General features: G+C 36.1%; 2 protein-coding genes across 5 annotated transcripts in view; one reads left to right on the top strand and one right to left on the bottom strand.

The window, feature by feature from the left end:
• Positions 1–24302, top strand: part of LOC117205540 (conserved oligomeric Golgi complex subunit 1) — a 113256-nt gene that overhangs the window by 51091 nt on the left and 37863 nt on the right. The gene's annotated exons all lie outside the window — the stretch shown is intronic.
• On the bottom strand, positions 1054–5227 carry LOC117205542 (E3 ubiquitin-protein ligase MARCH3-like). 2 transcript variants are annotated; one of them, XM_033444046.1, is made up of 6 exons: positions 5000–5227; positions 4759–4917; positions 4191–4362; positions 3173–3347; positions 2549–2739; positions 1054–1698 (listed from the first exon to the last, which is right to left on the bottom strand). In XM_033444046.1, the coding sequence occupies exons 1-6, from the start codon at positions 5040–5042 to the stop codon at positions 1503–1505; spliced, it is 936 nt and encodes a 311-aa protein (XP_033299937.1). In that variant the 5' UTR covers positions 5043–5227; the 3' UTR covers positions 1054–1502. The 2 variants fall into 2 exon arrangements, with proteins under 2 accessions (XP_033299937.1, XP_033299939.1); XM_033444048.1 differs by having other exon boundaries at positions 1054–1683.

Genomic DNA, 24302 nt, shown 5'->3' with positions numbered 1-24302 from the left:
TCCGATGACCGAACGAGCGCGAAACTGGGAAGAATAAAAGCGTGGAATTTTGTGGAACGTTAAATGTTTCTGGTAGAAGAAACAGTTTGCAAAATTGGGAACAGCGATGAGAAGAATGAGAAAATGAAAATTAACAAGTTGAGAAATTGACGAACTTTCGGGAATTTAGAAGCTTGGATATTAGCATTAAATATTTGTAAATCTGACACTTTGAAAACTCGAATATTCTGAAGATTTAAAATTCAAGCACTTGAAAATGTAATTTAGAGTTAGATAGTTTACCCCGGGATTGAATCTGTTTTTGGAAAAAAGAATGAGAAAGTCCTAGCATTTAGAAGAAAAATATTCTTCTTTCCATAGATAAATTGAATTTGTATTGTTTAGAAAGATATTATATCAATTGGCTTTTCAGTTATCGTACACGCCAGTCTAAAAAAAAATGATTAAACGTGACCGTTCAAAAACTTGATAAACAATAAGAAGAACTGAAATAACAAAAATTACATTTCTACTTGAAAACTATATTTACATTCTGAAAAGTCTGTTCTTATATAACCAGTAGTTAACTTAAAAAAAAATTCATGAAAATGAATTGCTTTCATCGCTGTTTCCGACTGCAAGAAATTAAAATCATCCCTCTTTTGGGTTAGCCGAATTAAATCGTGACGCGTCTCTCTTGTAATAACTTTCGATCTATCGAAAGTGAACTGCAACGGTACCTTTAATCGTGGACAACTTCTGGAACCTGGTTTACCCAGTTAACTTTTATTTTTACTCTCATAACTTTCTACAAGAGCAAGGAAATATTTTCGAACTTTTCCCTTCTGTATTTTCCATTTAAATTCCATCCTCACTTTCGTTCGTCTTTATGTTGAATCTTCTTCGCTTACGCAACTCTTTCTGGTTCTTCATCTTCCTCGATGCACAAAGCGTAAATCTTTGTACATTAAGAAACTTCTAAGAAACTATTTTCTAATTTAAAACATTTAATAATATGAAAATGAGAAAACAGTGATCTTTACTCTAACATGTTTTAATTTATTCAATTTGCAGAAATCAGAAAACGAAAAGAGAACTACTTCTTCCTGCAAAGATTACTCACAATAACAGCGAAATAAAAAGAAGCAAGCCATCGTACAATGGAATTGTTTTATTAGTAACAGCCTAATTAGTAGAATTAATGTTTTATTAGTAACAGCGCAGCTATTTGAAATTTCACAACAATCTTGAGCAAGTCACTATTGATCGTTATCATAAGATGAACCAAAATTATAAATAACACTATTGCAAGAATAATGGCGAACATGATGCTGACAGCTGATTTTTATAAATTATATCAACTTTCCGATTTATTCTCATACGAAGATAACAGACAACCGGAAGCGACGTGGAAACTCATGCAGTTTGATGCGATTAATTGTCCTCGATGGTTAGTAACCAGCTCGATTAGAGCCGCCTTTTAATGAAACCAAATTACCAGCAATTAAATCTTGCGTGTAGATTCATTCGGACCGATCGATCGACGTGACGTCGCGTATTTCCATCGTCTCGTCGTCCGCGTACGGCCTCTGCTGGTGAAGATGGTTATCGATGGTCCTTTCTTGCCTCGAATTCGTCTCAGCGTTGTTGAAGTCGTCAGGAACCAAACGTATGACGAAATTGCTCCTCCAATAACGGCGCCATCTACGCCCGTGCAGTCTGATAATTTACACGGTCGCTTAACCAGGTTATTAAGTTGTATCGGTAAATTATTAACCAGATAGATTTATAGAACAGGACTGGTAAATAAGATAAGAACCTGATTACGAGCGTGATTTAGTTAACGAAACTCGATACGATAAATCTGCATTGAATTGGCATAATATTTTTATTTAATGGTAATACGCCACTAAATGATAGTTTTGCTAGAATAGTGAATAAATGACAATATTGTAGTTGGAGGCGAAGGCGAGGTAAAGCGATTCGAAACGGAAAAAAGAATGATGCGAGTGGAAGAGCGAGTTGTTTGATGGAATTCGCCATCACAGTCAGATTAATTTTCTTCGACTATGTATATAAGTATTTGTATGGATTATGGTTTGCGAACTTCTTTTCAGGTAACGTAATATCATCGTGAAAATGCAGGCATGTGGTAATTAACGCTAGAGCTACTGCTCGCGTAATAAATGTTCTGTATGATTCAAATGATATTAATTCAAATAGATAATTCTATATAATTGTGTCTCTATGTAAATCAGAATCAATATTGATTTCTGCAAAATTATCTGTATGCTTGCGGTAATTGTAAAAAGAAGCAAATCTAAAATCCGTCGTTTTTTAGGGTTCGATGATACGTCCAGTGTTAGCATTTTGGAACACTTGGCCGAATTACTATACAACCCCATGGTGAAATGAAATGTGATTGATTCTGTTCGATTATGTGTACAAATATCTATGTTCATTTTGTGTGGCCTGGGAATTTCTTTTTTCTTTTTTGGTTTTTTGGGGGGAATATAATATAATACGTGAGATGTAGAAACGGAGGAAAGGAAAATGGTAATGAACACACCTGGCCAGAGTAATTATCCAACCCCAGTAAGCGATTAGAGTAAGGGAACAAGTGGGAAGCATGGCAACGATCATCCAGGGCATCTCTTGCAGGCCTCGTTTTAGCAACATTCTTAGAGCCAGGACACAGATGTAGCAGGAAAACAGGGCTAATGGCGTGGTGACTACTAGATACAATATATCTAGAAGCATCTGGAAATATAGCGTTTTCCTTTCAATGAATTATATTTGGGACAAGAGTTTGTATTCTTCGAGACAATTTGATTTGATTTCAAAGGCAAAAAGCTCTGTAACAGAGCATATTCAGAAACATATTAGCATAACATTTGTATTACTTCAAAGAGTTATTTTTAATCAGAAATTGAATTGCAATTATTTTTTCTAAAGATGATATTTTGTCAAAATTTTTCTGGAAAAGAAGGATAATGAATTCTGTGAAAGAATTTGAAAGAACATAGTGGGGAAAATGAAAGTGAAAGTGGTATCATAGCGTACAATTAATTGATTCAAAGAATACTTTGATGTTTCTCATAAAAATATGGAATATTATGAGAATTATTGACTTATGAAATAATGATAATGTGGATCATCTTTAGGTGAATGGTGAACGATGAATATGTCTTACTTGTCGAGTCACTATCACGGTATTGAACCATATTACAACACTACGGATGATGTTGTGACGTGGTACTCTTTTAGTGGCGTACTTGTAGCCGCAAAGCTCGCATCTAGAGTGACCCGATTCTGTCAGCCATCTTTCAAGACATTCTACGTGTACCAGCGCTACTGTCCCACGACACCTGTCACGTTTATCCAAAATAATAAATGCATTTAAATATTCTATATCAAGAGTCATCGATCACGTAAGATTCTTTGCTTTGAATAAATAATTTCATTGAATTATTGAAACATTTACCAATCGATAATCTATTAATACAGTACATTTAGTAAATCAGTTTGAAGCTTGAAAACATTCTTACCTGAGAATAAAAACAGTTGAGAATGAAATAATAAATGGATCAAGATATTATTTAACCGAGAATCATCAATCATGTAAGTCTTTTTCGTTTGAATAAATAATTCCTATTGAAACGTTTACCAATCGATAACTTACTAATACATTACATTTAGCAAATCAATTTGAAGCTACAGAAGTTCTTGCAACGTATCGCAAGAAAGAAAATTCTTACTCGAGACTGTTGACAGAAAAATTAGATAATCGAAAATAAAAGGCGGAGATAAGAAATCCTTGAACACTGAAAAGTATCAGGAAAACGGGAAGTTGAATAATTAGTAGCTCGAAGTATCTAAAATTTCCGTCAAATGTAAGAAATTTTTAAATAAATTTTTAAAAAACGCGAGAAAAATGCAACACAATTTCAATTTCAGAAATTCTACTAACGGATACATCGACATATTCTCTGAATCATTCTCTTGGCAAATCAGAAATATATTTCTGATTTTATAATTGCATCAGAGCATCGATGTTAGTCTATGGAAAAGAGTTAAGCATTCGGTAGATCGAACCTGATAATATCTTAATCTAGATGTGACTGAAACTATGTATTCCTGTTATTACAAGATGCAGTGTAGGAATCCGATTAGCCGGACAGATAAATTGTAGTGGACATCGATAAGCTCACTTGCAAGCTGAGATCAAAGGGCCGAGATACGCGTAGGACGATAATGTCGACGTTTGACTGTCAACTCCACGAATAGGTTGGTTCTGTCTTTCGTAACTGGCTCGATTCTCGTCGACCGTTGAGAAACTGCCCATGTGGCATATTCGACAAATATCTCCGGACACCCGAGACTCTATAAAGAATTTTTGGATATTTTTTGGAAATAATAAGATTCTTTATGTAAAACGTGTTCGTTATAATAATATGGAAAAATAATGGAAAGAAGATGATTGCAGAGAAAACTAATAGAAACGATAGAAAGCTTCATATCGAGGAAACAAAACAAAATAACATAGTTATAGTATAATAGATCACTTGTTTACATAATATAGTACATTTAGCAATTTGCCTATTTTAAAGTGTAGCTTGTCGTAAAAATAATTAATAAACTTTTTATAGGATAGAAGAAGAAATGTACGAAATTGACATCTTGAAAGAAATGTACATCTTCGAAACCGTGATGCCTGGAATGTACTTCGATTGAAACTTAAAAAAAATCATCACCTGCTCCATATTACCATGAACCTACCATCATCGCTCCCTTTCTGATCGGCCAAGCTTCTCTTTACGCCTCCTTCGTCCCTCGTTCTTTGCTCGATAGAAGCTTTGTGGCCGGACGTCACAGCCTCGACACACGATCGTTTACCACCGAGATTTTGCAACAGGATTTGCTTATCCGTAGACAGATCTGAAACGAGATGACGCGAGCCCCGAAACGGGTTGAGAATGGCCCGCGTCCGTGAGATGGTCGATCGAATCGTTGTCCTAACCTGTATCGTTGGCGGCGGCGTCATCAGGCTGATCGTTTGACATCAAAAAGGCGGCTGCGTCATTGTGTCGGGCCGTGGAGCCGTGAATTTTTCGCCGCTGGTTGTCTGTCGCGATCGCGATCAGTCCTGCTGCTTTATTTCGAACGGTGCATCAGGACTGATTCGTCCTGGATCTCGTATCGTGATTTTGTACCTACCGCAACGTCGGACTCAGTGAATCCATCTTTTAACCGTCACGAAACTCGCCGCACCTGATGCGACAGTTGAAGGCTCAACGAAAGCGAGAATGGAGAGTAAAGGCCTGTTCACACGTGGCAGAAATCAAGAGTAAGAGAAAGTTTAAAGAGAAAGGAGTGAGATCGAAAGTTTGTACAAATTACTAAAATCTATTTAAAATGCTCTTTTCATCGTCGTAAAACTCAGCGTCGAAGAGTAAAGCCCCCTTCACACGTGGGAGAAACGAAAGTGGCGGTATAACGATGACTTGTTAATTTTCCAATTGGAAAAATGAGTTATTATACCGAGGCAGTTGGTATGAAAAACAAGAAAAGTGGCAACTGAGTTTGAAACGGAAATTTATACGCGTTAATTCGATTTTAGCGAGTCGATGGTATTTATTTCGTTATTGGGTAAAGCCTCATTCACGTTTGACACGAGACGAATCGATGGTACATAGGGTTGAACTAAGATTTATATTGAGATTCATGGAATTTACGAGTTACAGTTTGATACAATATAGCTTCATTGCAGCATTATTGTAGTATATTAACTGTATACTATCAATGTTGTAATTTGATGTTGCGATCGTATTTTATTACTAAATAGAAGAACTGAAATGAATGAAATTATATATAGGTTCCTTGAGTGGAAAATTGCAGATTTATTTGTCGTAGTTTAATATAGTAGGATCACGTAGTAACATCAAATTCGATGTACTATCAACTTCGCGATTCGATACTATTTATGTTATTTCTAAGTAGAGTCTCATTTGCGCTTAGCAACGGAAGATTAATGGCGCTTAATGTAGAGTTAAGGTTTACGCGTTTTATTGTCGAATCTAAATATTATAGTTTGAGATTGTAGAAGCTTGTAGTAATTCTGCAGTTGGTATACCATTGAAATTATGATTTAACGACTATCTCATTACTGACTAAAGTTTCGCTCACGCCTACGAAAGGTAAATTGATGGTTCGTATACAAATTTAAGTGAGAAGATTATACTAAACTTCGCATAACTTACGTGTAATACTGTGATGTGGAAAAAATCTGTAGTAATATGAAAGGCGCACATCATAATTCATTAAAATTAAAAATCAAGTAAAGCCGTATTTATTCTGGGAAAAAACAGGTTAATAATGTGTAAAACGAGTTAGAGATTTATATTAAAATTCGCATGATGTATGTTATAATTCGTTATATTAGTCTTGCAACATTATCCAAGCCCGTATATCATGTTTCTGTGGAGTTTGAGTATAGATTAAAGTCCTGTTCGCGCTTGAAAGAAACGAAATAATACTATGTAAATTTCAGTGGATAATTTATGTAAGAATTAACATGAATTCTATATTACTGTCTAATAATAATAATACTGACATTCCGTGCGTTAATTTCATGGAATTGAAGTACCGAGTAAGGCCACGTTCGCACTTGGAAATAGAGTTCAAACATGTGACGTTGAATTCGGTATTTTTTAGAAAGATCATGTGACGTGAATCATCAACACGTTATACTAATATGCTGTAATTAGACTGTCGATTGTTATGCATTTATGAGAAATTTCAAATTGCAAAAATACACAAAATGCTTGCCATGTGCAAAGCATAAAAGATATTCAAAGTGATGTACATATTACAATATTTAATAGGTGAAATAAATTTTCATGTATGTAGGTTGCATTTCCTTATATCATGTTAATAATGCACACGCATTATAGTATATTAATATGATAATATTGGTAATACCTACTAATATTGATAATTTGATCATCGAGAAATAAAGCCTTATTCACGCTTAAGAGAGAATGTTATAACGGAAACATAAAAGTTTCGATAGTATAAGGTTGCGATATTATCCATGATAATGTTGCTTTTATCTACTTAGTTAAACTTCAAATGCTATGTAAAGCTGCATTCACGCTTGAAAAAAGAATCTGGCGATTCAGTTACGGTCTGTAGGGAGATTTGCATCCTCGATACGCTATCTGGTAGTCACATTACCATTGTATTCACATTCCGACCCGCTGGAGATTAAATCCCATTGTTGCCCTATTAAGCCCTATACATACTACGAAAAGAAAGCTTTCGCGAAACCGTTCTGATCCATCCAGTTTCTTGCAACCTGGTCAGGCAAGATTTTACGAGCTACATTGACGCGATGACAAATAATATTGTCATCGTGTTAAGTCACGCAGTACCGTCATCGCATTCAGTCACGTACACACCGGTATAAAAACTTAATAACGTCGTCTCTTTTAATTGCTTCGACATAACTCGAATTCTGAGGTAATCTGTAATTTTAGCATTGACTCTCGAGCTGATTTATTCAACATATATACAAACCTGACGTATCAGTTCATCATAGTTGAGCAAATATACAGAGTGTCTCATGCACAATTAGATTTTCCACGTATTACATTTAATAGCATGTGTCAGATACTTTACTTAACAGTTATTAGATGAACCAATTAATTTGTTGTCTTTTGAAAGATAATTTTCGAAATGGCCAGCGACATTGAGTTACGTGATGCTTTCGTTGTAGAGCAAGCAAACCGACGAAAAGAAATTTTAATTTAAAGCAGAGCAATATTATATTGTATGTTATATTATAATATGCTATATTAATAGCAATATTACTGAATTCTAGTAATTACTAAACTTTCCTTTTTTTCTATATGTATACTACATTTGTCAAAATTGAACTTGAAATATTTTGTAAATTATTCTCAAACAGAAGTTCTGTAGTTAAGAAGATCTGTAGTCTGATTTGAAAAAAGAAAAATGTACCTTAAAATTGTTTGAAAGCCTCCACTTGCAGCACACAGGCATATTCGTTAAACCGTGTGTTCCTTCAAAATCATTTAATGTTACCTCATGAAATTGTCTCAGAGTGATTTGAGTCATCGAAGTTTCATCCCATAAAATCCACCTACGTATTTCGCTCGCATATAAATTTGCAACCTTATCTCATGATATTCCGTTATTATACGGTAAAGACTAAAAAAAAAAAAAAAAGAAAAAGACTAGCAACAGATTAATCTGCTCATTGAGATAATGGGATTCGCGCATAAAGCCTAATTTACGCGTGTAATCTAAACCGATATAATGCAGTCACGCAACTTGCAAGCGATTTTCCGCAGAAGGTGGCAATCTTTTAACATAGCGTCAATGACAGGCGTATCGACTTGCTACGATTCGTCGATAACTAATTATCGTGAGAAAGCATGCACTTACGCATCGAAAGCACGACCAATCAAACCCATAGAAACATGATCTTGTTTGGCAACTTTGGGCGTTGCCAGTGATGGAAAAAGTCTTGCAACCGTGTCACGTAGCGAATTGATGGTATGCAAAGTACAAAACGTAGCATGTACGGGGCTAGCTATCGACGTCTCATCTTGTATAAATTGCAATCAAGTCTTGTAATGCAACTTCATCCTACCGCCTGGTCGCATTTGCAAGAAAATCTTGTCGCATGACGTAAATACTACCATTGAACAGTAGGGGTGAATTAAGATATAAAGGAGATATACTTATCACGGTTAGCAATTTATAATTGTCCTTTTGATCGATGAAGGTGTTCTCAATGATTTATTCCTGGCTTTCAAAGTGCTACACGTTTCTTCTTTGTAGCTTTTTCGTCCACCGAATTGGAATTTTTGGAATTTATCGTTGCAGGAACGAGGTTTGCCAGCTTTGCTTAGAGAAATTAAATAAAGTTTCAAATTAATTAAAGTTTTATTTAATTTTTTATTACACCCAGTACGTGAAATGTGGTTTATGGAAAACAAGGAAAATTTAGTAATTATGTTATAACAAATTGTGTTCTAATAATATTATTATTACTAGTAATCGTATTATTTAATTGTATCAATAGCTATGCAAATTAATTCGCTAGCTTTGTATTTAATCAAGTACAACACCTTAAAACTTGAAACCCTCGCGATGGTCAGATCACGTATTTGTGCTTTCACGGATTTTGTTCGTGTTTTTGTTAGTATTGGGTTGTCCCAAAGGTCTCTTTCGTCTTACAAAGAAATAATAAAGAGGCGTACAACATTTTCTGCTTTATATCTCGTTGTATTACTACAAAATGGATCATACATAATTCAATAAAATAATATAAAAGGAAAAACGTTGTGCATCTACGTTACTTCCTTATAAAACGAAGGAAACTTTTCGGACAGCTTAATTACTTTGCGTTTTGTCCCGTCGTTTCTTAAATGTTCCCCTTCACTTCACATCCTTCTGTCTTAGTTCCGATGAAGCGAACTGGAATATTCGCAAAACGACGGAGTGAAGCGCGACGTATTCATAAGAACAAGAAGCGCAAACTTGTTAGTAGCAACTGCGTTGCGAGTTAAAATTAATGATATCAAAAGAGAGTAACAAGAAACGAATACGTCAAGCAGTATCACACAAAGAAGAAAATAATAACAGAATGATTACAATTTTTGTCATTGTGAATACGACTGCGAGTAAAATTGCGAGAATGTCCTCGAGCAAGAATGACTTTCGAATTCATAACACAAGCAAAGAAGATTCGATAGTATAAATAATAAGGAAAACCCGTTTCACTCTGATATAGTTTGGTAAGGCTAATTAGGTTCGTGGTCGGACAAATCTCGAACAGGAAGTGGCGGCGCGTGGCCACTATAAATCGTCGTGGCTAAAACGATTACCGCAATTTCCCGAAATCTCATGCGTGCACCTGATGAACGGATCACGCCACGAGATTTCAGCGTGTCCGTCGAGCTTTTAACGCTTCCGCAGTCTAGCGTCCATGGTATTTCGAAATGAGTTTCCGGTGAATTAAATTTGCGAATTTTATTATTAGAACGGTTGACCAGCGGCTTCCGGAATCCCAATTTCCATGTTTCCGCTGATTAATTTCACGTGCTCGGTAATTAGTAGGCTCGTATTAGTAATTATCTTATAACATAATCACCGCTACTGATAATTGTGTTCTAATAATATGACTATTACTAGTAGTCGTATTATTTAATTATATCATTAGCTATGCAAATTAATTCGCTAGCTTTACATATTTAATCAACTGCAACAGCTTAAAATTTTTAATTCTCACGACGATCGAATGACGTATATGGAACTTGTTCGTTTTATTTTATTGCAAACTTTGATGAATGTTTTCAGATAGATTGGATAGGTTGTTTTAAATAGTATTGTCAGATGTGTTATATACAGGGTGGTTGGTAACTGGTGGTACAAGCGGAAAGGGGGTGTATAAAAATTGAAAAATTGAAAAATTTTAAAAATTAAAAAAAAACGAAAAATTTTTATTGTATATTTTCGACTTCTTTTTTCGCGTAGAATCACCCCCTTTCCGCTTGTACCGCCAGTCACCAACCACCCTGTATATAGTTAGAATAATTTAGAGTTTGATCTTCTATAGTATATTAAGTTTTATTCATTTTGTGCTTTTTCTTCTTTTTTGAAAAATTGTAAGATTAAGTAGGAACTTCTGGATGGATGTAGCTTAATATTTGGAGTGACTCTGTTTGCACATTTTAACGTTAGCTTGAATTTAGAGTGTCTTCCTCTATAGCAAACAAGTGGCAAAGCGTATTCTGGTATTTAATTCTGAAAATTGTTGATATCTATTTATTGCAGAATATCGATACGTTACAATAGTTTATTATTGGCTGTAACACCAATTGTTTAGAAATCATAGGAAGACACTATTCTTTTGTGAATACTTGCGTGAGTCTTTCATTGAAATATACAGGCAGAATTGCAGGATATTCTAAAAGGATAGAAACAAAATAAAACAGAAACACAGATCTAAGATGATTCTTCTGTCACTTATCGATTGACAATTCATTCATCGCCAAAAATTTCAGCCAATTACACACCGTTGTATTGTACAAAGTACAAAAATATACTGTTTCGTTCATTGAGAATCATGAGATTAAATTCCCTTTTTAAAATTTTGTATCAATCTTTTTCTAACTGACCTCAAACTCAAAGTATCTGAAAAAATGAAATTCTAAAGAAGAAGAAAAGTAAGAATTCTTCTGTAAGAAATTTGGAAAATTCCATTTTCTCATACCACTTGGATTGTAACACAGTGGCGCGTAAAGAGGTTTAATGGAGAGGGCAGGTGCCAAGTCTGTGTTTATTTTTCGCGTGTTTCTCCCTTTACATCGTTCTCGCCCCTTTCCGATCGTCGCTGACCAAGGGGGAAACGTCAAGTTGCATTTTCACAGTCCTGCTATTTCTGCCAGGTGGCGAGCTGGTTGGCCAGGCCACCATTTCCCACTGGACGTTTTTGGTTCAAGATTAATTAAATCCGTCTGGAAATAGTTACGAACGCTGGCCATCAAACCGCGAATGTTGAATGGGAGGGGGGGGGGGGTTCTTGGGTGGACAACGATTTGGTGGTGCAACACGAGATGTTAATCCAGTCGTGTTATCTTTTTTCCACGAACAAACACGATCTCTCGAGCTTTAGATCGCTGTTAGGACCTTGGATCTCATCTATGAATCAGCTCGATTTGCTCTTGTAGCTTGTTTCCTTGGATTTTTGTTTTTTAGTTGGGCTTTTGTTAGCTCCTCCTTCTTTCTTTGTACCGTGTGCTCGATAAGTTAGCTATAGCTTGACAAATAGATTATCATTTAGGTTTGCTTTCTTTCTATCGGATTAATTTATCGTTTAGTTCGGTTTGTTGATCTTGAGGCTGTGTTATTTTCCTTTGCTTAGTTTATTCTCCATTTGATATATATATTTCATCAATTGGTTCGTGTTCTCTCGTTTGAAGAGGGGTGGTGATTTTTGACGAAAGTTTGTAAAACCAAAGATTGAATTACTTCAAACTTTAATTTGTATATTAATATAGATAGGCCTTAGAATGGAAATTTCCCAAATGTATAGCGAAATATTAATCGATCGAGTTCTATATTTTTAGCTCGTATGAATCTAATCTCTACAGAAGTTCTGTTATACACGAATATATCCCATAAATGTATAAGATATCGTCTAACGTTAATTTTTTATCAATTATTCCACGACAAGAGGAGATTAAAAATGACAATATGCGAAGACAGTTATTACGTGTAACATACGTAGTTCTAACAGAAGCCTAAGTTGTCAACTGTGGCAGAATGAAAGCGACCGGACTCCTAGACGAGGATGGACCAAGGCTGGGTCACGTTCAAACTGAATGGACCTGGAGGCCCATTCATAATCGATATACTTATCTATGTGATTCCATTCGGTCAACAGTGCCAACACGAGCCCATTGAGCACCGATCCTCCAGTGTGAATGACCTTTTACACATCTAAACAGCTGAACTCTTCAGAAATCCACCGCTCTAATGCAATCTACGGGGCATCTTTTTTAACTATCGAATAATTAAAATAGTAATTTAATCCAATAAAATAATCCAAATTAATTCAATTGAAACAACTTCCTATTCTCTGTCGTCGTTAATGATCCATGCAAACGATTGATGCGATAAACGATGAAAGAAAAAGGAACCCGTAAACAAAATTTTCGATAAAGGATCATTGAGTGGAAGTTCATTTTTATTTATTTATGGAAGCCATTCAAATCTTGCAGAAATTTTGCGGACTGTGAAATAATCAAGAAATATTGAGATTTATCTATTTTGGTTGTGAATAACCATTATGAATGCTGGAATTTTTTTCTTTACTGCTAATCATTGGATTAATCATGCGGTTAAGGGCAATCGTTGTCCTTGGCGAAAATTATTTTTTGGTTACCAAATAATCAAATAATCTAAAAACAATTCCTGTTGTCAGTGATGTAACCACAAAATGATTTCTGTTGTCTACAGTGATTACCAGTGAGCAACAAAATTTTACCTCTTTATCATAGTTATTCAGAATCAAAATCATAATTAAATTAAATCATAATTAAAGAAAGATATTGATTTTTATGCCATAACTTTTAAGACTTGAGCTAAACAATCTCTGTTAAATAAAATAAAAAAAGAAGGAAGTGAAGGATCATAAATTAACGAAAGCGTCGCTGTTGGAGAAAATCATAGAAGATATTTAAAAGAAGAAATTCAAATAAATAGTCTAAGAATAATGTAAATAGCGATTGAATTCAAGGAATTCGAGTTCTCTTCTCTTTCCTGCTCCACGAAATCGCTTGCAACTGGTAGAACGACCGGAAAGGGTACGTCGAAATGTCGATGTCCATGCATCGAGCAAAACTATTAAGAAACGATGCATTACGATCTCGAACGACACTCGACAGCTATACTTAGCCGAATGGAATTTGCACGAACGATTCGCGTGTTCGAACGCCGTTGCTAAAATCGACCGAGCTTTGACGTATGCTCGCTACACGAAATTCCACCGAAATACCATAAGCCAATGGAACGAACAGGAATCCGTTTAAACCGAAAACAGACGGTGCAAGTACACGTTATATCGACTTGGTCCATTATACGTACTGTGTACATTCGCGCACAAAAGTCGCTTAAGTTGCTTCAGATTATAACGTTGACTATTCTTAGGAAAATAATCCACGTGGGTTCTAAACTCGAACCTTTTCATTCGTAATATCGTCGCACGCGATAGAGCTATATTTTACGTGTGTTAGATGTATCACATATATCTACTGCATCGTATATTGCAACGTATTAATTATATTATGAAGATATAAATACGAATAAATTATTTTCTATTTCCTAATCTGGATAGGCTGTAAGTAGACGTAACTGTGATATTTGTTAACATTTACAGAACTATTATTCTTACATGTGGAATATAAAAACGCCCTATAAATTGCATTTTAATTGCACATTAAAAAATCTAACACGCTTTCTCAATTTGCGTAAATTGACTGCTGTGGCAACGAGCAAGCAAGATTTGCTAGAATTATTCTCGCAGCGTTTTGTCATACGTAAATTTAGTCGTAGTCGTTGCTTCGAAAGCTTCTTTGCAAAGATCGATCAACGTTGATTAATTAACATTCGAAGGTTCCTTTGCCGTACAAAGTGTCAGGCTAACGTTAACGCGATGCTTCGTGTATTCTTAGAGTTGCTCGATATCTTGCAGTTCTCATGTACATGCAGCGATTGTTCTGACGCTGTAAAGCTTTCGAACAAGGGTCTAGGTACAAAAGAGGAGAAATTGAAGCGGAGTGTTGAATGTAACGTGCAATGGGTGCTGCCCTCTAAAGATAGCGCGGCCCTCGATCCGCACGCGGTTTTCCCTTTCTCGTTTTCTCCCTCTTTCCAGATCGCAATTTATAGAAGCACTCCGCACCTGTCACCTTGCCTGCCACCAGGCAGATTTCACTGGTAGAAACCAGGAATAACTAAGGGTGCGCGAAGGAAATGGAAAATGGCGGGAAAAGACGAATGACTGAGGAAATGATGGATGCTTTCAACCCTTCAGCTTCGTGTCACGCGTCTTTTATTTCTGCTCGAGCTCCTCTTGGGTTAATTTAAATTAATCATGTAGATAGTTAAACAAACAGAAGCTCGATTTTCCGAGGTGATGTGGGTCGGATGATGGAAAACTCGGGTAATAGGGAAAAGTCTGGTTTGGAAATCGTATCATAAAATCATAGAACACATTTTGATGATATAATCACGTGAGATGTATTTGGGTTTAATTAATACTTCATCATCGGATCTTCACGATATCTGACTATTTACGCCTTCGTACTCCTAGTGCTAAAAGAGTTATGGCGAAGTTGAAAGCAACTTGGATAACGCTCAATGACGATAGAGAATGTCCAGCTGGATCGGCTAATGTATTAAAAAATATACGATCCATTTAGAAAAGCTTGGACGTTCTTCGTATGTTCTGTACGCGTTTACCTACGATAAAACTAGTCGTGTCAAGTTATGTCTTCCGCTGAACCATTCAACAAGTTTCTGAAACGTTATTTGATATTATAAAAAATGAGCAAGCTATTTCAGGTGATAAAGCGAAGTGAGACATCTGGTCATGTGGATTGTATATTTATCTCGTATATTTTATGAACATTTTAAAATAGAAAATAGGAAATAACTGTAGAGTAAAATTGTTATTAAAATGGTAAAAATGTCTAGTATAAGAATTATTATCGGAGTACTATCAGTACTGTAGTATATGGGACTTTAAAGAATATTTGTATTACTTATTTTATTATTTTTATAAATCCTGCCGCTTTGAAAAAGTATCTACAGATGTTACAGATGCTCTTTTAATGTTAGGCCTACCATTGAGAAAAATCATAGTGACGAACCCGGTTTTAATGGCTTTTAAATTACATCCAGTTTCTTAATACGTACGCGCTCATGCTTCGAAGTCGAACGCGACTAATTATAACTATCTTGATAGTATCAAACACGATCTTCAACCGATGAAAGAAACAAAACATTCTTCCAGAGTTCTTATGGGAAAATGTCTATCCGGGTTTACTTAATCTTGCCAACAACTTCTCTTTAAATGATGTAAGAATTTACATCATTCATTGGTAAAATCTCTAAAATTCTTCGAATCTGCAAATGTCTGCATCGTAGAATCCCTAAAATTTTTAACAATTACCGACGTTCTCTGTCGCAAAATTCCTCACGTTGATACGGTCGCGAAAATTTCTTAAACTGTTACAATTCTAATTCGGAAGCCTAAGATTCTTTGAATTAAAAAATCTCAAAATTGCAATCCTTCAAAATTCTTCAAATCAGTAAGTTTTCAGTTGATAAAATTACTCCGTTCCAAAATCCCTTAAGTTCAAAAAATCTTTAAGATTCTTCAAATATTTAGATCCCTAATTCGTAAAATTCTTAAAAATTACCGACATTTTCTATCGTAAAATTCCTCGCGCTGATACGGTCGCGAAAATTTCTTAAACTGTTACAATTCTAATTCGAAAGGAGCCTAAGATTCTGTGAATTAAAAAATCTCAAAATTGCAATGCCCCAAATTCCTCAAATCAGAAATCCCTTAGGTTCGTAAAATCCCTAAAATTCTTTGAATTCGCAAATCTCTAAGTCGCGAGACCCGAAAAATTCTCAAAATTACAAAATTACAAAGTTTTCCCAGTCCATAAAATTCCTTAAATTCGAAGAATCCCTGAAATTCCTCACGCCCCTGTCTCGTAAAATCCTCAAAATTCTTTGAATTGGCTGAAGTCCAAGTCCGGCCAAATCGTTTCGAATTCGCAAATTCGTAATTCGTAAAATCCTTCAAATTTCCACTATTAAGGCGATTAAAAACGCGAATCGAAGGCCAGGAAAACGGGATAAAAATGGAAGGCCAATCGATATTAATTACCAGTCGTTATCCTCTAAATACGAGCTTTAATTGGAGGCAACCGACCTATTGGCGTCTCTCGAAAAGGAAAAGACAAGCGGCAAGAGGGGAAGATGAAGAGACAAAAAAGAAAAAGATAAAGAAGAAGCACAGAGGAATAGAAAGACCACGAGAACGGTGGACGAGGCTCTTTTGCGGAAAACGATGATTGGTTCGCAATTAGAATGGACGTGGTTAGTCGTAAAAGCGATCCTCTTGCTTTTATCTCGCGGTACAGGGGAAAAAACCGACGATTGCATCGTAATTAGAATGGACGTCACCAGTTGGAAACAATCCGCTGGTTGTTTGTTCTCTCGTCCCGTTTCTCAACGTAAGAAACGCTGGATTCTGGTGTAGGCCTCGTTAGATGATCATTATCTCTTATTTAGTTAAGCCTTACTTGGCTCCGACCCTGCTTCTACGTATCCTCGTTAACAGATGCCAGGAATTTTGTGAATTTTATCGAATTTTACGTCGGTTTACAGGTTTTAAAACAGTGGAAAATTCGTTTGAATTTTAAAGAACTAGAGCGTTCGCTGGCCAGAGTTGTACAAGTTCGATCCGTTTTATTTGAATTTGAAAAATCAGATTTAGCTGCGGCATACATTTTTCGTCGCAGAAAGCTAACAATGGTTTACGTCGTAAACTATTAGATTGTCCGAAAAGTGTCTTTCTTTTACAGACACGTCTTTTTCAACGACGCATCTTTATACAAACATGAAACCTAATCCGTCGAAAGTTGAGATCTTCATTTTGATAGAAGAAAATGGATCATACGTAATTCGATAAAATAATACAAAATGTTGTGCATCCATTGTTTCCTTATAAAACGAAAGAAACTTTTCGGACGACCTAATATTTTGTGCCATCGTAGCTTCTATGAAATCATTGCAAGAATGAGATAGATAAAACTCGGCTGTTTTTGCGCGACTAGCGTCACTAATGCAACTCTACAAGCCAGAAGTTACAAGTTTTTCCTGGTAAAATAGTATCAGTGACTGACGATAAAACGAATGATATTCCACGAGCAAGTTTTCATACGTTACAACTTCTATTTTGACGTGAAATTGTAATATCACAAGGAGAAGAAAAATCTAGAACCAGTTGTAACCTATCAAGCCACTAATATCATTACGTAGTTGGCAAATTAGCGTGTAAGAAAAAAGTACAAACTAAAACAATTTCGATCGTCCGCAATTAGTGAAACAGCGAAATCGGCAGTTTTCTATTCAAATAAACACACTTCTCATTAATCCAGTCCATAACGTAGTAATTTTCTCTCTTTCGCTCGCATTGGTCTTCGCCTAATCCTGAAATTCCAACTCCGATCGAACTATGGAAAATCCTAATCCTAAGCACACGACCGACAAGATCCTCCGCTCGAAAATCAATATTTATCTCGTTGGTCTTAATTTCTGATTTTCGTGACTTTGATAAAAATACGTATGCGTTTCTTTGTTCACAAGATGCAGACGTTTACGTTAATTGAGAGATTCCGGGCTGGGAACGGTCCCATTAAAACGAAACGAAGGTGAACCACTGGTTGCTCGATCCTATCCCCTTTCCCTTCAATTTTTCGCTTTCCCTTTTCTTTTCCCTACAAAAAAAAAAAAAAAAAGAAAAAAAATACGAAACGTCGCTCGTCCATGTGAACGAGATCCGCTGTAAAATATAAATCGTTTCGTCAATGAGTAAATCGATCGTACACGAGCATGTGCTTCATCTTTTCTCGTTAAATGACTGCCATTCGTTGAATGGAAATTCTTCTATAAGGAAATTAAACGAACTAGATTTCAATGGACGAATAATGGTCGTACATCTTTCCGCGATCGTTTCGGTGATTTTTGAGATATAAAATACTCTTTGATTCATCGATTAAAGATATTCGAAAGGAAATGTAGTTGTGAATAATGGTAGTTGTTTATGATACTGTTCTTTCCATTAATTGCAGTTTTTTTTTTTTTTTTTTTGTGAACACATGATGGAACTCTTTCGATTGGTATATTGAAAACCACGGTAATTATAGTGGATCGATAATTGAATATTAAATTATACGTATTATTCGTAATTTCTGAGGTTTGGATTTCTCTTGGATCTGTTTCGATTTTTAACTGGTTCACGAACATACCTGTTATTCCAATGATGGATACGATGTAGTGGCCATAAGAATTTATGCGATGTAGATTTGCCAACTGTTGTAATTTATTCTTATAAAGAAAATTACATTTACGTACTTTATTACATTTTTTTTTAAATCACCATATTACGTGTAATTTCGAGATCTATGGGTTGGTCGGTTGATTGAAGGTTTGTACTCGAAAATCAGTTTCCCATCTCGCCAAGACACGCAACACGATACATCGACGAGACGATCGAACTGTGTAAATTTCTCCTGTGTAAACCTCCCCATAAATATACATAATAATAGTATAATAACGTAACAGTATAGTGATGTAATAGAGCGGTGTATGAAAGAATGTCGAATAGAATAAACGGCACGAAAGACACAGTTGTAGAAAGCGGAATTGTATTTGACAGGAGCAATTAAATAACGAGAAAACACAATACGTATATCCGCAGAACGCGTGAGCGCTATCAACGTGGTAAAACCTGTTTACTACAAAGTTACTATTAACGTAGTGCACTTATTATGCGAGTATGACTTTTAAACTTCCTTTTTGCCGGCCACTGTAATTTAAATGACAAACTGTTCGTGTTAGAAAGCACTGTGCAATGATCGAGCATCGTTCGGTTTTCTCATGCGCTACAAATGTAAATTATTCTATTTGATAAGATATAACATGCATGTGCCTAAACAAATGGTACTTTAACAAATGTTACTATCATTAATCGATCATTAATTATGACTAATCAGGGAGATCGGCGTACAGATCAACTCGATCAGTCAATTGTCCATCCGTACGACACGATCGATCTCTTGGACCCGGCTAAAATACGATCCTCGAGGGAACTACGATCGATCGATGTCGACTTCAAGGTCGCTTGACCAGAGACCAAACACTTGCTTCGCGTGTTAACAAAACACGACCAATTAAAAAATTGTCCACTAGACGAGATCTCTGTATTTTGTTGTTTGGAGTCGTCGGTTATCGATCATACGTGCACTCGATTCTCTACACGGAGATCATTTAGTTAATGGACGGAGGTAGATGACCGTGTGATCGGATAAACTGATACACGAGATAATTATTAATTCGGAATAATAAATTCGAATGTATCTCTCAGTCATTCGGCAGAAAACGCTCAAAGAGGATATTACACGAAGACAGGAAATTTGTGTGCAATTGTGGGAGACGTGAATGCGCATAATGGGCAAAAATATATAAAATATCCAAAGTACAGTACTTTTCATAGTATTCTAACGGGTAGAACAAATTTCTACATGGATCTATACCTTTGAATTATTAGCTTGTCCGGGGAGTGTCTTTCTTTTACAGACACGTGTTTTACAACGACGCATCTTTATACAAACGTGAAACCTAATCTGTCGAATATTGTGATCTTTATTTTGATGGAACAAACCGGATCGTACGTAATCCGAGAAGATAATGTAAAACGAAAAACGTTGTGCATACATTATTTCTTTATAAAACGAAAGACACTTTTCGGACGACCTAATATATTGGCGAAGATACGAGTTTGAATAAAAATTCCGCCTATGTGTTAGAACGATCATTTTCTTTCTCCGACTTGACAAGATAAATTTATGTGATATCTACAATTATAGGCTACAATTATAGTTTATTAGTCGTTTAGAGGCTCTGCTTAATTAAACTGATATTATCGGTGAATTTGTACACGACTTATTTTTCAGTAACAAGAAATTAATCGAATCAATTTCAAGCCAGAACACCGATTTCATGAAAGTTGTAGAAATATCGAGAGCCAAGCTTCTTCCTAATCTTATTACGATAGATAGGGAAACTGGCAAGACGATCGATCGGTAGATCGATGGATAGATAGCGGATCAATCGATGCACACCCATTATCGGATCAATATTCCGTGGAAAGCACGGGCAAGCTAGTAAGCAATTGAATCACGTAACGCAACGCGCCGTTGCTAATGCTTAAAGGGAACCGGGACGAAAACGCACGTCGGCTCACGTGGCCGAGCACTTCCTGTTAATGTTCCGTCCGCTGTACTAACAACAGCCTCTGTGTCGTCGCTTTGTCGCCACTCGTTGTACTTACATTGCAACGTGGCCATCGTGACGATCTGAGTCTCGATCGGACACCTCCAACTTGTATTTTTCGTCACTCGTATTTCGCTGGAGTTTGGTCGACTCATTTTTCGATCGATTATTAGGGACCATTCAATTGTCTACAATCTGATTTTCAACTCTACAGCGTTCGTTCAATCATTTTTCATCGAGTCATATTTTTCTATTCGTTAGAAAAATTGTTCAGTTCGAGGAATCGTTATTGATACGATTTCTCGTTTCAAATTTACGCTGCAGATTTTATATATATTTGTATGAATATTTGTATGATCGAAATAAAGGTGAGATTATAATATAGAGAATTAGGATACAGCAATATGGTTAAACAAATATGTGTTGTTTTTATTCTTGATAGTCTTATCGACTCAGATTCGCTGTGAATTTTCTCCTGTCATCATGTTTTTATAAATAACGTTAGGTCTCTTTTAGGTCACGTTTAGGTGTCGATTGATTTCATTTTTATATCAGTTTCTCGTCTATTTGTTATTCTAATCGTCTAACAACGTTTCCACGAAAGAGTCCACGAACAGTATACTAGTTAGAATACTAAGTTTCCTTCAGTCGAAGTTCGAGTTTGTATTTTTATATCAGTTTCGCTCGTTCGTCGTTCCAATCGCCCAAAAATACGCTACAGGTCGGCGAAAGAACTGTAAATTAGCAGGAATATTAGGCTTCCTCTGTTCCAAGCTTCAGCTTTTGTTTCAAGTTTAAATTTGACTTCTTACATTAATTTTGCTCAGTCGTTACCCCCATCGTCCAAAGAAAATGAGTACAGTTCGACGAAAGGAACGTACATCAACGATAATATTAGGTTTCCTTCATTTGAAGTTTGAAACTTGGGGTAGAATTTTTATATTAGTCTTGTTCATTCATTATTCCAATCGTCCAAAGGAAATGGTAGACTTCCACGAAGCAGTCGTTCATTAGCAAGAATATTAAGTTTCCTTCATTTGAAGTTCGAAGTTCGAGGTTGAATTTTTGCATTAGTTTCGCGAAGGAGCCATACTTCGGCAGCAATATTTACGTTCCTTTTATTTCAAGTTTCAGTTCGTATCTCAACTTTGAGTTCAAACTTTTAGTTTGTATTGTATGAAATTTTCTTTTTATTAATTTTCTATTTATATCTTTCTCATTTTATATGTATAAATTCCATTATTCCAATGATCGAAAAAGTATGGCAAAGCTGAAGAAAAAGACAGCGCTCTTCAGTTAGCAGGAATATTACGTTTCCTTCATTCGAAGTTTGAAATTTCCAGTTGAATTTTTACATCAAATTTATCCATTCGTTATCCCACACGTCCAAACACGATGGCACGATCTTACGATAGAGCCGTACATTAGCAAGAATACGTTGGAACACTTTCGTTACTCGCTGTGTATAAATTCGTCCATCCACGTCTCTTGTACTCGGTGGCATCAGCCAACCAACTTGGAGGCTTTCAAGGCGACCAGCCGCGATACCCGTTTAGGATCACCGGCTAGCTTGGATTTATTCGCGGGTCTTAACAGCCCGGTTCAGGCGATAAATGCCACCCGCGTGTCGTTGGACACGGCTCTCGCGTCGTTTACACGACGAACGCAAACACAGACGGCAAAAAAGCAGCAGCTCGTAAAGTGACATGCATCTGTGCTGGCGCAGCCGGCCTCGACGCAGCCTCCACGAGGGCAAAAAGGGCCGGTCCTCGGTCTGCCGCTTTCACCTGAGTCTCTGAATCGTTGCAGACGAAATTGGACTCGATTGAATTCCACCTATTGAGAAAAAGCGAAGGCTCGTGGACTTATTGAAGCATCTTTTTCTTAATACGATGCTTTGCGCCAGTTTATCCTCGTTAAGGAAGGTTAAGGCATCGTTAGTGATCGATGACGGTGTGCTGGAATCTTTGTTGTTCGGTTGGTTTACTGAAGAAGGCTACTGCAGGTGAATAGTGGTAAATGTATGGAGGATATATATGGTGGGTCGTTATAATAAGATGCCTTCTTGTGGGTCTACGTAAAACGGTGTAAGAGGGATGATAATAGTGTAAAAACAGTTTTCTTCTTGCTTGCAATGTCGTGCGTAAAGGTTCTCTTAAACGATCGATAATATCGTCAATACGTCAGGCTTCTGAACATCGTCGCGGTTTCTCAATAAATATTGACCATACACATTGTCAATATTATCAGTGTTTATTGGCAAGCTGTGTTTTCCTCGTACGTTCGATAACTTGCACTGACAATATGCATTGATCGTTCGAGGGTCCCATAAGATTCTTAAGAGGAATGTTTATAGGAATGTTTTATTTGCTATTCCACATAGTTGGGCTTGAATAATTACAACAGGATTATTTATGAATTTAGATGGCAAATTCATTTGTCATTATATTTATCATATATACAATAGATAAATAAATTTATAGTTTATTTATATTTGCATTTATTTATTTATTTATAATGATAAATTCATTTATCTATTATATATATGATACATATAATGATAAATGAATTTGCCATCTAAATTCATAAATGATCCTGCTGTAATTATTCAAGGCCAACTATGTAGAATAGCAAATAAAATTTATAATATGCGGAGCAGCCAGCTACGTTCGTTAAAGCCCAGAACTGAAGACGACGCGTCGCGAGTTCGAATCCTCGGCATAAAGGACTTCAAAAAAGGGATGGATGAACCAAAAAAAAAAAAAAATATAGAACTTTGTACCAAGAGCATATGAAGCACGGCTTTTGAGAATACGGACTGCTTCTGCGTTTATGTAAGTTTTCCATTTATTAATATGATCGAGATAGAAATAAAGAAACATAATTGGAATTAAGTAGAAAGGACCACTACGTTTACTATTGAAAATTGCGACGAAGGGAAATGAATATCTGTATCCTGAGAATAATGGCAGAATACTGTCGAATAAAATAGTCTTTTCCAGGAGAATTTACGATTTCGAAACGTCAGTAATCGAAACACAAGCGTAGACAAGAATCACTGGAATTAACTGTTAAAGGCAGTGCGTGTACTCTTGAAAAAGTTACGACGCAGAGAAACGAACATCTTCACTTGGTAATAAAATAGACAGCAATGACCGGAATTAACTACTTAAGATGCGGAAAGGAGAGATAGATCTTTGCTAAAATAAGGAAAAGAAGAACACGGCATAATAAAATAGACATTTCCACATTTGAATTTACAGTAGCAGAATATCAATGAAACCATTGGAGGGACGGACGACATACCAAAGTAAAAGGAAAACGTTAGCTACCCTAACAACCTACCTTAACTTGAATCTCGCAAATTACTGATTCCAAAAAAAGAGACAGAGAAAAGAAAATATCGATGGAACTGTTGGAGGGGTGGAACAGCGGATTAAAAAATCATTTACCAAGGCTCGATGTACGATTCATGGAAAAGAGGAACGATCGATCGATCGTCTTGTAAAGATTCTGCGTCAGACATTTTTACCATTTGTCCCGGTGATTTATTTAACTGCCTGTGCTGACCGTGCATGCAGTCACGGTTTGAGGCGCGTACTTGCCAATCGCGGATCTTAAAGGTACGTTTTCACGTGACGGTAGAAGTCTTC

Source organism: Bombus bifarius, unplaced genomic scaffold (genome assembly GCF_011952205.1).
Source record: "Bombus bifarius isolate JDL3187 unplaced genomic scaffold, Bbif_JDL3187 scf7180000007992, whole genome shotgun sequence".
NCBI classification, from domain to species: Eukaryota; Metazoa; Arthropoda; class Insecta; order Hymenoptera; family Apidae; genus Bombus; species Bombus bifarius.
The sequence above is the reverse complement of the archived record's forward strand: the minus strand, read 5'-3'. Positions and strand labels throughout refer to the sequence as shown.

Excerpts from the sequence above, each read along its gene's own strand:
- LOC117205542 (XM_033444046.1), bottom strand. The coding sequence starts at position 5,042 with ATGTCAAACGATCAGCCTGATGACGCCGCCGCCAACGATACAG. Across the intron at positions 4,363-4,758 it reads TCAGAAAGGGAGCGATGATG|AGTCTCGGGTGTCCGGAGAT; the intron begins GTAGGTTCATGG and ends AATTCTTTATAG. Across the intron at positions 3,348-4,190 it reads CCTTTGATCTCAGCTTGCAA|GTGTCGTGGGACAGTAGCGC; the intron begins GTGAGCTTATCG and ends TAAACGTGACAG.